This window comes from Ailuropoda melanoleuca, chromosome X (genome assembly GCF_002007445.2).
Source record: "Ailuropoda melanoleuca isolate Jingjing chromosome X, ASM200744v2, whole genome shotgun sequence".
Lineage (NCBI taxonomy): Eukaryota > Metazoa > Chordata > Mammalia > Carnivora > Ursidae > Ailuropoda > Ailuropoda melanoleuca.
The window spans coordinates 108,886,555-108,901,015 of NC_048238.1; the positions used below are offsets into that span (position 1 = coordinate 108,886,555).

Here is a 14,461-nt window from a genome sequence, read left to right on the forward strand (position 1 = left end):
TAAGAAGCTTTCCATTCCTACCAACAATGTAGGAGAGTTTCAGTTAACCCACATCTGCACCGACATTTGGTATTGTCAGTCTTTCTAATTTTAGCCACTCTGGTGGGTGTGTTGTGGTAGTTCATTGTGGATTTAATTTGCATTTCCCCAGTGAATAATGATTTTGAACATCTTCGTATAATATCCTTCTATATAAAGTGTCTGTTCAAATCTTATGCTTGTTTTTTTAACTGAGCTGTTTGTCTTTTCATTATTACATAATAGTTTTGAACAGAGAGAGGACTGACAAAAGCAGTTTCATGTTCCTGAGGGTTCTCTCTTGCAGCTGTGTGGAGGACAAACTGGAGCCACGAGGCCAGTTAAGAGGTTAAGGTAACGACCCAAGAGGGGAGGGGATGTGGGCCTGGGTGGGAGGGGAAGCAAAGAGAAGATTCCAAATTCAAATAATACTAGGGGAGTGGACTTCTGGTATGATGGAGTGAGGTCAACAAATCCTCTCCTCAAAAAGCAAGTATAACCCCAGACATTCAGAGGCAGCCATGTCAGGAAACAGATTTAGTTCCAGCGAGAAGAGCTGGAGTCTGTGGCCTCACTGCCCAGGGCTGATCCTACTCACCCTGCCCCCAAGGTCTTCCAGCAGCTAGTGTGACTGGGGAGGGGCAGACATGCCACAAAAGCCAGCAACTGCCCTGCAGCTGCCAGAGGGACCCGTGAGACTTGGAGCACTGTCAGCTAAATGTGGCAATCTCAGTGGCAAGTAAACAGGGAGAGCCAGTGGCTCCTTTAGCCTGAGCAAGCCACCTCGCCAGGGATTTAATGGGCCGGGGGGTGGGGGTAAGACAACCACAGGGGGCTTAATAAACTCTCCACAGAGCCTTGCTTGCCCTAAAGCTGAGCACATGCCCAGCAGAGACAGTCTGGTATTGGCTGAAGGCCAGCCATAGAGTTCAATGGAGTAGAAGGAGCCCAGGAACAAAACCTTACCCTTATGGTCAACTGATTTTCACCAAGGAATCAAGACAATTCAGTGGGGAAAGGATAATCTAATTAGCAAATTGTGCCACAATTGGATATCCACATGCAAAAGAATAAAGTTGGACCCCTATCTCACACCATATACAGATTAACTCAAAATGGAGTAGCAAAGACCTACATGTACAAGCTAAAACTATAACATTTTTAGAAGACAGAGGAAAAAAATCTCCATGACCTTGATTGTTCTTAAACACAAAAGCATGATTCATTAAAGAAAAAATTGATAAACTGACCTTTATAAAGAAATAAATATTCAACAAACAACCTATCAAGAAAAGGAAAAGATATATATTTTCAAAATCATGTACCTGATAAAGAACTTGTACCCAGATTATATAAAGAACTCGTAAAAGCAAAAAACCCGATTTTTTAAAATTTTTCTTAAATGGGCAAAAAATCTGAATGGACTTAACCAAAGAAGAATATAAAATAAGAATATAAAAAGACGTTCAACATCACTTCTCATTAGGAAAATACAAATGAAAAAAAAACGGGGCTGTCTGGGTGGCTCAGTCAGTTAAGCACCTGCCTTCTGCTCAGGTCATGATCCCAGGGTCCTGGGATCCAGCCCCCCATTGGGCTCCCTCTCAGCAGGAAGCCTGCTCTCCCTCTCTTCCTTGCTTGTGCATACATGCGTGCTCTAATAAATAAATAAAATCTTTAAAAAATGAAAAAATTATGAGATACCCCTACCTACCAATTAGAATGTCCTAAATCCAAAAGAGCTGACAATTCCAATTGCTGATGAGGACGTGGAGCAACAGGAACTCTCATTCACTGTTCATGGGAACACAAACGGGCACGTCCACTTTAGAAGTCAGCTGGGCAGTTTACCGCCAAGTTAAACAGACTTACCATACGACCCAGTAATCATACACACAGTTCCAAGTGAACTGAAAACTTATGTCCACACAAAAACCTGTAAGTGTTTATAACTGTTTATAGCAGCTTTATGCATAATCATCAAAAACTGATGCAACCAGGATGTCCTTCAACAGGTAAGCAGCTAACCAAAAGTGTTCCATCCAGACGATGGAACACTATTCAATGCTAAAAAGAAATATACTATCAAGTCATGAAAAAACATGGAAGAATCTTCAATGCATTATTCCTAACAGTCCATCTACAAAGGCTACACGCTGCATGGTTCCAATTACAGGACAATAAGGAAAAGGCAAAACTATGCAGACAGTGCACAGATTAGTGGCTACACTAACAGAAAACAGATTAGAGCTGAGGAAGGGAGAGTGGCTGAGTACCACATGGACTTACAGAAGAACGTTTACGGTGACAGGACAGTTCTGGATGGTACTTGGTGGTGGACACATGACCAAATGCATCTGTAAAAACCCACACAGCTGTACATCACAAAGAGTGAACGTTAATCTATGTAAGCAGAAGAACGAAACAAAACATCGACCAGGCAGGTGGGAGATCCCCGGACGGGATGCAGGCTGTGACAACTGAATCTAAGTGCCTGAAAACCAGAGCAGCTGACCCAAGCTACCATGAAAAAGGCTATCTTGACTGGAAACTGTCAGAGAAAGACCAAAGAATTTAAACAAACCCTGTACTCTCGATGGTAAAGCTGTTCCTCATAGAGGTATGAGCTGATACCAGAACTGAGCAAGTACGCAAATCATCGACGAATGGTAGGTTTCTCCCTGTCAGAGAGGGAAGTTACAGAGAAGCAAGAAAGCTTTGGGCACTGGATCACAGTTGGAGAGTAGGTATGAACCCATGTTTAGGTTAATATAAATGCTGATGACTAGAGAAATAATCATAGAGGCATGTGTATACACGGTTTGGTAGACAACCACATACTTCTTGCCTACTTCTGTACCCTTTCAGGAGGCAGAATGGGTACAGAAGTAACGACATCCCACTACGTGACGAACACACTCAACTTGATTCAGATCTTTGCGTCCAACATCGATCACTTCCAGTGAGGAAGAGAATGATATACTGAACAGGATACCCAAGGAAACCTTCCCAGCAGGCAACAGTATTTAGGAAGAAGGGAATGAGACCACGAAAGTGGGAGAGTGCCAGGAGGAGCCGGAAGAAAAGAATGTGAAGCAGCAGATGGTCATCGAAGTCAAATACTGCAGAGGCCACACGGGACGAAGAGCCATAACCATCAAGAAGTCACTGGGGACCAAAGAGCAACTCAGGAGTGGGAATTGAGGCTTGCATACACTAAGGTGTAGACCCAGAGGAGACAATGAGGAGTAGAAACTGGCCTCCAGTTTCTCAGTGGGTGAAAGTGCTAGGGAACGGAGGCAGCTGGCAGGACCTGTTGACAAGAGACTGCTCCTGTCACCTATAAGCAAAATATGGGGCTCCTGCAAGGCCATCAGAAATATTTTCTTGAGAAAAAAACCTACATAACAGATGACATATTCTTATAGAAACAAACTCCAAAACTCTAGTTGAGTCTAGTTTATATGCCTAAGATCCAAAGTTGGAAAATACGTTAATTAGGATCGTTTTTTTATGCTGACCATCATCACATATTGAAATACGATGTTTTATCTTCGCTCATGGCATTAGCATGTCTGCATAGAGGAATGTCCGAGAATTTCATCATGTGCTCACCATGACCATGTGTGACCAGGCTGACACTTGTATTTTTCGCCGGGACCCCCTTTATTTTCTTTTAATGATGGTTATAACGACAGAGGATATAACTTAAGCTAATAATTGATCATTCTTTAGAAGAGAAGTTCAAATATGAGCCTAATTACAGAATTTCCCAACACCTCTTCCCTGCTAAAACATGTACTGGTAATAAGAAAGCCCCCGACGTGCCATTCAGCCTTCCATCCGTGCATGCGCTCCCACTCGCTACCGCTGCCCGCATCTCACCATCTGGAAATACCATTTGTCACCCAGGAGTAATTGGCCAATTTGCTGGGTTTGCCCTTTAAATGTTCCATGTTCTCCTGACACCTGTGAGTTTCGTTTAGCGGCTTTTAGAAGTTTTTACTCAAGATGACATTGTCTGGAAAGGTGTTTTGAAGGACAGATGTGACTCTACAGTACCCTTTAACCTGAAGAGAACACCGTTCCACAGGAAAGGCACACGGTCCCCGCAAGAAGGCAGCAAATGCTAATGCCACAGTCAGGACCATAGGGAGTGCAGCAGGGTTAAACCAGACACACTCGTGACTCGTTCATGCATGACCACGATAAGTCACAGCCACAACCTGTCACAACAGGTTGCCATCACACCAGTCACAACCATAACACCTTAGCACCAGAACTACAAGTTACAACCACAACATACCATCAAAACAGGCAACACCATAAGTAACACAAATTCCACTCATAACTTATTTTGCAAATGAAATCTGGCTGATTCTCTTCATATTAGGATCAGATCTTGATGTATATTGGGATAAAAGGTTTACATCTTTGGTAGTTTGGAGGGGGTAGGGCATGCATGAGGGGGTTTCCTTGAGGTGAAGAAACAGTTCCGTACTGGCATCCTGATCGGTCATGGTTACTGAAATCTACACACACAGTGAAATTTCATAGACCCACATGTGTGCACATGAACACAGGAGCACATGCAAGAGCTGAATCAGGTCTGCATGTGACTTAAACCCAGTCTGTACCAATGCCAGCTTCCTGGCTTTGACAACATACTATGGTTATGTAAGGTCAGTGGGGACCTTCAGGGCATGCCAGGTGAAGAGCACACAGAAATTCTCCTGAATAATTTTTATAACTTCTTGTGAGTTTTAAACATTTTAATTTTTTTTTAAAGATTTTTAAGTAATCTAATCTCTATCCCCAACGTGAGGCTTGAACTCACCACCCCGAGATCAAGAGTCACACGCTCTACAGACTGAGCCAGCCAGGAGCCCCGAGTTTTAAACTATTTTAAAGTAAAAAGATATTTTAAAAGATGTCAGACTTGCTATGGGTCTCCTTTTTTTGTTGTTGCTATTTCTTTCTTATTTATTTTTTTTGATGTAAAGTTCTAGGATTCATTAGTTGCGTATAACACCCAGTGCACCATGCAATACGTGCCCTCCTTACTACCCATGACCAGCCTATCCCATTCCCCCACCCCTCTCCCCTCTGAAGCCCTCAGTTTGTTTCTCAGAGTCCATAGTCTCTCATGCTTCATTCCCCCTTCTGATTACCTCCCCTTTCTTTATCCCTTTCTTCTCCTACCGATCTTCCTACTTCTTACGTTCCATAGATGAGAGAAACCATATGATAACTGTCTTTCTCTGCTTGACTTATTTCACTTAGCATTATCTCCTCCAATGCCATCCATGTTGCAGCAAATGTTGAGAAATCCTAAAATATGCTTGTCATGATGTGCTTTGCTCTTCCCAACCCAAGGGTGATGGGATCCCCAGGTTGGGGACAGGAATTGATCCCAGTCACTGGTGCTGCCTGGGCAAGCGGCTCTGGCTCGGGATGGAGATATTAACCATGCTGCAACTTGCCTTGGGAGCACCAGGGAGAACGTGTGGCTTTTCCAAATTGGCTCATAAACCTCCCTCCCCTTTGAGCTGCACAGCCCACATGATTCCAAACGAGCCTTCCAAGTTGAAAGCAGGATGTCTGGAAACTACTTCTTATATCCCAGAGGCTGAGTAAGAACAGCTCAATTAATCTGGTTGCCATGTAATCACATTTGTAACGAGATTAAGGTGTTTAGACAAATTAATGCTCCTAATTTTACCTTTGTCAGGTTTGTATTCACCACCGCCTAATATGTCTTCAAGATCCTTGTCTGAGAAACCTGGAAAAAACAAAATACACCTGTTGATACCAAAACACATTTTTCAGGGACAAAAATCTTGGGTTAGTGTTGCCCAACACCCCCAGAAACTGACTGCTGGTTAAGAATGTCCTTGATGAACATGGTAGGCAAAATTCTAACAGGGCCCTAAGATTCCCCCCCACAAGAGTACACACCTTGCATAATCTCCCATCACTTGGAGCATGACTGGGACCATGAACAAGGGGGCTATTCCCCCTGCGATTAGGTTATATTAGGTGCCAAAGGCAAAGAGATGTTGTGGATGTAAATTAAGGTCCCAAATCAGTTTGAATCAAAAAGGAGATTATCCTCAGTGGGCTTGACTCAAGCAGGCAAGCAGGGTGAGGCCTTCCTGAGCTCAGACACTAGAAGCAACAGAGGTCAGTCTTCCTCTTCCAGCTCTCCCCTGTCTCTGTATTTCTCCATCAGTTCCACTCCTGCAAGGAAAGGAATTGTGCCAACCACCACACAAACTTGGAAGAGAACACAAGCTCAGAGGAGACCAGGTCCAGCTGACATTGTAATGGCAGCTTGGAAGGCCCCGAGAAAACTCAGCTTAGCTGTTCCTGAACCCCTCGCTCACTAAAGGAAACTGGGAGTTCATAAATGGCTGCTGCCTTAACTCGCTAAGCTTGTGGTCATTTGTTCCGAGGCGACAGAAAAGTAATACAAGGAAATGGAAAAACTGGCTTCTGGCTTAAGCATGAGTACACAACTTTCACGTTTTGTGTGAGGAAATGGAAAGCAGGCTGAAAGCATTTCCGCCATGTTTCTGAGTTAAGCGTTCTAATTTGGAGCGCGCTTGAGGGACTGTTTTGGTTCTGAGTTCTATCAGCGACTTTGTGCCATGGAACGCCACTTTTCCTAGAAAGAATCAATGATGGTCCAACTAGGGTTATAGCAAATTGAATATCTGGAAGATGTTTTCTTGAAAATGAATGAAATGAGGCTTCACTTCAAAGAAAACCACTGGCAGGATCTGTTGCCAATGGTAAGGTTTCAAACACAACTCAGAATTTTGAAAAACCTATATCCACCACTGTGAGCTGAGCAGCCTCCCAATACTTAAGACTTGATCTAAGGAGACGGGGGTGACATTAACAAATGTGAGTTTGGGGTACTGCATAATGAAACAGGACATTATTTGGACGTTCAAAAGACCCCAGGACAAGGGATGTACTGTATGGTGATTAACATAATATAATAAAATAAAATTAAAAAAAAAACAAAAAACAAAACAAAACAAAAAAAACAAAAAAAGACCCCAGGACACCAGTATTTCCAAATGACCAAGGCACAATATACAAATCCACAAATAAATAAAAATTCCATTGAAAGTCCAAGCAAGTCCCGAGGGTTTAATGGAATCAAGTGTGAAAAGTTCACTGATACGGTTTCACATTCCACACTATACTGAAATGGTACAAGACTTCCATCAGCTGAGTTTGGGTGTCTTAAGAAGAATATCTACAATGATCTAAAAAGTCAATTAAAATATTCCTCCCTTTTTCAACTGCATATTTATATGAGGCCAGATTTCCTTCATACGCTTCAGCCATCACAACACCTTACAACTGAATCTGGAAACAGCGAGTCTAGCTCTTCTGCTTAGACATACAAACGCACAAAAAATGTACACAGAAACAAAAGCCTTTGAAATCCCCAGTGATTCGGGGGAGTTCAGAGACCAAAACGTTTGTGAACTACTATTTAGGGTTCTCCTAGGCCTTACAATGCTTCCAGCTCTGCCGGGCCCGGGGGACTCTGCAGGCTGCTGTCGTGAATGAGCAACAACCCGTTCAGGGAGCCGCCGTGCTGGCCAGGACTTCCGGCCGGCTCTGACTTACCTCCTCCTGCGCTCGGTTTCCTGCGGCTGTCGTCTCGATCGTTTCGGTCATCCAGGGCATCAGCCAAGTTAAAATCATCATCTGCAGTGGACCCCAAAACATACAAGAGAAAGTCAATTGGTTAAGGCACAGGTAGCTCTTTGGACATGTGCCCCAAAGACAGCTCCACGGTACCCTTCTTTATTGCCCTCCTCAGAGCAGCCATATTACCTGCAGGCTTTGCTGGAGCTCTGGTTGTCCCTGGCCTCTTGGTTGTGGTGGTGCCACGGTCCCATCTCTCTGAAAGGGGAGGGAGGGCAGCAAGAAGAGCACATTTAGTAACAAAATACAGCAGCCACTTCATGGCTCAGGGATGTCACATCATGAGTATGGTGTCCTTGTCTTAGTCCTTGAGGCCCCTCGAAGGCCTCTGACAACCCCTTTGAGGATGACAAAGAAATGCAGAAGGTTTAAATGAGATGAGTTCCATTCACTTTTCTTCAGAGGACCGGTGGTAAGGCAGACACTGTCCCACAAATGACCTGAAGATTAATGGAGCGAGGTGTTCCGCCTAGATCTGCTGGATAGGACCCCATGGCCCAGAGGGTTCCAGAGCTTGAGCATGACCCTTGGGAGCTTCAGGCCTTGGTTTCCACCACTATCAACCTGGCAGCATAAACATAAATCATACTGCCCAGGGAGGGACTGAGGTTACGCTCCGAGTATGGGAGTGTCTTATAAACTGAAAGTAGTATAATACCAACAAAATATTTCATTTAAGCGTGGTTGTTACTACTGTAACGATTAGGTTTTTCAGCTCAACCAGACTCCTCTAAAAATATAGACTTCTTTCACTCCTATCACGGCATACTATGTATTAGTTTTCTAATAGTTTCTTTCCTTAGACATCAAGACTTTGGTGTAATTCTTCCTACTATTAGAAGTAGTAAAGGAAATTTAAGAGCAAAAATAGAAACTGGTTGAAAGTAAAAAGATGGGTAAAAGTATATGATACAAATAGCAACTGTGATACAAATAGTAATATAGCTGGAGTAGCTATATTACTACCAGATAAAACACACATTAAGACAAACACTATTATAAGAGTCAAAGAATGATATTCTGTGATCATGAAAGGATAAATCCAGAAGAAAGATAAAACTTTAAACATATATGCACTCAACAACCAAGTCCCAAAATACAAGAAGCAAAAAAATGGCAAAAATCAAAGAATAGGCAATTTGACAATAATACCTATAGATTTCAATACCATCCTTTCAATCATAGATAGAACAGCTTGATAGAAAAATCAGGAAGGCAGACTCGAACCAATGGGTCAAAGAAGAAATCACAAGGAAAATTATTAAATACCCTGAGACGAATGAAAAAGAAAACACAACATACCAAAACTTAGGTGTTACTGTGAAAGCAGTGCTGGGGGGGGCGGTTCTAGCTCTAAACATTGACATTAAAAAAAAAAAAGGTCTCAAGTCAATAGCCTAACCTTTCACATTAAAATATTAGATAGGGATGCCTGGATGGCTCAGTCAGTTAAGTGTCTGACTCTTGATTTTAGCTCAGGTCATGATCTCAGGGTTGGGAGACTGAGCCCCGCGTCAGGCACCATGCTCAGCATGGAGTCTGCTTGAGATTCTCTCTCTCCTTCTTCCTCTGCCCTTCCCCTGCTCTCCCTCTCAAATAAATTAATAAATAAAATCTTTTAAAAAATTAGATAAAGAGGAAACCAAACCTACATCAAGAAGAAAATAAAAATTGTAGCAGAAATAACTGCAATAGAGAATATAAAAAATAGAGAAAAAACAAATCCAAAAATTTGATTCTTTTGACAAAATTGATGAACTGTTAGCAGACTGACCCAAGACAAAAAGAAAGAAGACCCAAATTACTAAATTCAAGAATGAAAGAAAGGACATTACTACCAACTGTACAGAAATAAAAAGAATTAAGGAACACTATGAACTGTATTACAATAAATTAGATAACCTAGATGAAACTGACAAGTTCCTATACACAAACCACCAAAACCGACTCAAGAAGAAACAGAAAATCTGACTAGACCCACAAGTAAAGAGAGTGAATCAGGGATTTAAAAATTTCCCACAAAGAAAATCCCAGGACCAGAAGTCCTCATTGGTGATTTCTACCAAATATTTAAAGAAAAATCAAGTCATTAAGGAGGGCACGTGATGTAATGAGCACTGGGTGTTTATACTGAACTGATGAATCACTGAATATTATATCAAAAACCAATAATGTACTATACCTTGGCTAACTGAATTTAAATTAAAAAAAGAAAAAGATCAATCAATAAAAGTCAATTCTTAAACTGTTCCAAAGAAATAGAGGTGGGAATTACTTCCTAACTCATTCTATGAAGCCAGTAGTACCTTATTCCAAAGCCACCACAAGATAACTAGATAACAAATCCACCACAGACCTCCAACCCTTATGGGTATAGATGCAAAATCCTCAACAAAAAAACTAGAAAACCAAATCCAGAAGCATATTAGGATTATAAAACATGGCCAAGTAAGATTTATTCCAGGAATGCAAGGGTAGCTCAATATAAGAAACTCACTTTAATATCCAAAACTAATAGAACAAAGGGAAATAAAATACTTGATCATCTCAATAGATGCAGAAATGCATCTGACAAAAGCCAAAACCATGTCATGCTAAAAAGAATACTTTTTATCTAGGAATATTTCCTCAACCTGATGAAGGGTATCTATGAAAAATCCACAGTAAACATCATATTTAAGGATGAAAGACTGAAAGCTTTTCTCCTAAGATCATCAACAAGACGAGGATGTCTACTCTCACCACTTCTATTAAATACTGTACAGGGCAATTAGGCAAGAAAAAAATCATCTAGACTGTGAAGAAGGAAGCAAAACTATCTCTAGTCAAAGATGACATGACCTTACATATAGAAAACACAACACTAACAATCCAGACCTTCTTAGAGACAGTAAGTCCAGCAAAACTGCAGGATACAAGATCAATATACAAAAATCAATTGTATTTCTATATATTAGCAATAATCAATCTGAAAAAAGAAAATAAAGTTATTCCATTATAATAGCATCCATGGAATATTAGTCATAAAAAGAATGAAGCACTGATATGCAGGCTATAAGGTGGATGTGCCTCCAAAACATTCTGCTAAATGAAAGACAAAAGGTCACATATTATATGACAGTATTTATATGAAATACCCAGAATAGATGAATCAACTTAGAAAGTACATTGGTTTCAAAACTTTGTTCCTCTCTCCCTCCATCCCTTCCTCCACCCTCTCCTTCCATCTTCACCCCTTTTCCCTCCATCTCTTCCTTTTGCCATGTGTATAATCATCTCAGAGAGGAGCACACTTCTGCTTTTCCCCTATAAAGCTTTTCTTTTAAAAAAAAATTAAAATTATTTATTTGAGGGGGAGGGGCAAAGGGAGAGAATCTGAAGCTGACTCCGCATTGAGTGTGGAGCCCAACACAGGGCTCGATCCCAGGACCTTGAGATCAGGACCTGAATTGAAATTAGGAGTTGGATGCTTAATCTACTGAGCCACCCAGGTGTTCCAAGACTGTTTTGGCAATTTGGGATCCCTTGAATTTCATATGCATTTTAGGATCAGCTTGTCTGTTTCTGCAAAAATTCTAGCTGGGATTTTGACAGGAATTGCTTTCAGTCTGTTGATCAATTAAAGTAGGCATGCATTCCTCATGTATGTGTGACTTACACCAGAGACTCAGCCACAGTCAAATCAAGGATCAGTAATAATGACTGACACTTACTGAGCACTGAACTCGTACCAGTCCTGTGCTGAGCGCCTCACATAGGTCATCTCATCTAATCCTTACAATAATCCTAGGAGGTCGGGCTTATTATTAACCTCATGTAACACACGAGGAAACACAGGCACAGAGAAATCAGGTGACTCACCCATGAAGAAAAAGACAAGCAAAACAGCAGAAAAATGGAAAAAGGATATGAACAGATAATTCACCAAAGAGGAAACTACAAATGGCCAATAAATATATGACATGATGCTCCATCTCACTATAATGAGGAAAATGCAGAATAAGCAATAAGGTATTTTGTCCATCGTATTGTTAAAACACCTTTGATTAATAAAATGGTGATGTGCAGATCTGGGAGAAAAGGAATGCAACAGCATTCAGTGAATATATAATGGTACATTCATTTTGGAAACAATTTGGCAGAATCTATTAAAATATAAAATATGTATATCCTTCGGCCTGGTAGTTCCACTGAGCTTGTACACAAAGGATAGGGACAAGAATGTTCACTGAAACCCTATTTGTAATTACGCAAAATGAAAGCAAATCACACATCTACCAGTAAGGAAATGGCAGCACTGGCCATGGCCAAAGCTAACCACTGGAGTGCCAGCTCCCTGAAGCCCAAGTTTACACCTGAAGTACAGATATAAAGATGTGGATACAGAGATAATGTAGTACGTTCCATGGTGGCCCACAAAATACATAACGGAGTCCTAGCTCCCAGATTCCATAAACAAGACCCTATTTGGAAACACGGTCTTTGCAGATGTAATTAAGGATACCGAGATGAGATCACGCAGGATTATCCAAGTGGGTTCTAAATCCAACAAAAAGAACCCCTATAAGAGACAGAAGGGGACACCACACAAAGGAGAAGGCTCTGTAAAGATGGAGGCAGAGACTGGAATGAGGCAGCTGCAAGCCGCCACAGATGGGCTCGGTACGGAAGCTTTCTGCGCTCGAGCCTTCAGAGGGAGCGTGGTCCTGCTGACACCTTCATTTTGGACCTCTGGGCTCCAGAACTGTGAGAGAATACCTTTTGTGGGTTTGAGCCTGCCAGTTTATGATACTTTGTTACAGTAGCCCTAGGAAATTAACACAGATACATACATTCATTCAGATCTTCAATACATAATTTTAAAAAAGCTTGTACAGTAATACACACATAACTAAATTAAAAAGGCTTACAAGTCATATAAAACAAAAACACCGAACTATGTGTACAGATGTACATTACAGCATAGAAAATTATCTGGGACCAGCATATCCCAAACAGACTTCAGCGGTTCCCTCCTGGGATAGGAGTGACATTAGTACAATGGGGAGGGGTCATGCAAAATCTCGGCTTTACTTTCGAACATTCACACTTAAAAAAATGGTTTAATTTGTTTTCAAAAAAAATGTAAAGAGAAACTGATGACAAAACAGCATTTGAGAGATTACATGTAGACACCATTTTAAGAAAAGCCATTATAAAAAAATGTAGGAGAAACAAATCTCTTATTTACTTCAAAGTACCTTTTTCTGAATTATGAAAAGGCAGTCTTCTGAGGCCGCTGCTGGAGAAAATGCTGTATCAGCTATTATACATTGTGTGAAATTCTTCACAAAGGAAACAAATGATGTTAAATATTCAGATTTTCTTTTAAATAATGCAATTTATGACACCCATATTTTATCTGATCAATACAGATAAAAAATGTTTTCCTTGAGTGTGTATTCTGAGTGGGTGGTGCATATTAATCACTACTGGTTGTTTTTAATAGTTTGATTTACTACTCACGCTTCACTGAGGAAGTTTCTTTCAATGCATCCTCCAGACGTAAATCAGAGTCCCCAGATCCTAAAAATTTAAAAAAGATTTTTTAAATTTAATTATTTTTGCATAAAACAAAATCGTAATGAAATAGTTTCTTGTGATGGTTGTTTCCTGTTAGAGGGTGTCACGAAGGTTCACACCACAAAAGGAAATTGGTAGAAGCCATCCAAAGCCACAATGAGTTGATATCCTTCTACAACTTATCTCCACCAAAAAACAAAACAGAAAAATGGTCTTTGCAGATATAATTAAGGTTCTTGAGATCATGCAGGATTTAATCTCACCAAGGTTACTGATCACAGTCTTCAGTCTGCTAGAAGGCTGAAGACTCAACTGTACAGAACACTAAGTGCAATCTTACAAAAAAGCCTTCTCCATAGTATGTATGACTTTTGCAACAAAGAATATTGGAGTCCAAAGCTCCACTGATAATGAGCCAGGTTCTTACATTCCACTCCACATCTCATAAATGCTGCACTGCACTGTGTCAATCCAGGGTACCTTCCCCCTTGACCCCAGTACCCATATCTAGACAAGCAGCTCTGATTACACATCACTTAAAAGGCTCTAGGGAAAAGCTTTTCACAAGAGAATCTATTCTCAGAAGTGGACCCATATGCCCAACTCTGCTTGCTTTTGAACTTGACAGCTATTATTTCCCCTAGATGGGCACAGTTTCCCACAGGGGTATATACATTATCAATTCTCAAACTACTATGCATGTATTCTGGAACTGAACAAATAGGTAAATGGGTGATGAATTGTAGAAGCCAGGCTTCTCACCGCTGGAGAGGGAGATTGTCAAGAGAAAGCTAGACTGGGAGGAGTCCAAGATGGCGGAGGAGTAGAAGCCGCAGTTTCGTCTGGCCCCAGGAATTCAGCTGGATAGCTATCAAATCATTCTGAACACCTATGAACTCAACTGGAGATCTAAGAAAAGAATAGCTGCAACTCTACAAATAGATAATTGACCACTTTCTGCAAGGTAAGGGGTGCAGAGAAATGAATCCGAGGCGATATATGGGAAGATAAATCAGGGTGGTGGGAGGGAGCCTCCGTAAGCCAGCTACTGGAAAGTGATAAAGCAACGGAGCACAAAATCAAAACTTTTAGAAGTCTGCTCTGGTGAGGGATGTCACGCAGGTGGCTAAGCGGGGGCAGAACCCTAGGT

The 14,461-nt window shown here is 41.2% G+C and overlaps 1 protein-coding gene across 1 annotated transcript in view; it reads right to left on the reverse strand.

Annotated features, from left to right (window-relative positions):
- Positions 1–13,816, reverse strand: part of CD99L2 (CD99 molecule like 2) — a 28,079-nt gene extending 14,263 nt beyond the window's left edge. The window contains exons 1-5 of the mRNA XM_034649060.1: positions 13,792–13,816; positions 13,255–13,314; positions 7,879–7,947; positions 7,669–7,749; positions 5,741–5,800 (exon numbers count right to left, since the gene is read on the reverse strand). Of these exons, the coding sequence (XP_034504951.1) occupies positions 5,741–5,800; positions 7,669–7,749; positions 7,879–7,947; positions 13,255–13,314; positions 13,792–13,816 (295 nt within the window). The remainder of the gene's footprint in view (positions 1–5,740; positions 5,801–7,668; positions 7,750–7,878; positions 7,948–13,254; positions 13,315–13,791) is intronic.
- Positions 13,817–14,461: the final 645 nt, after the last annotated feature.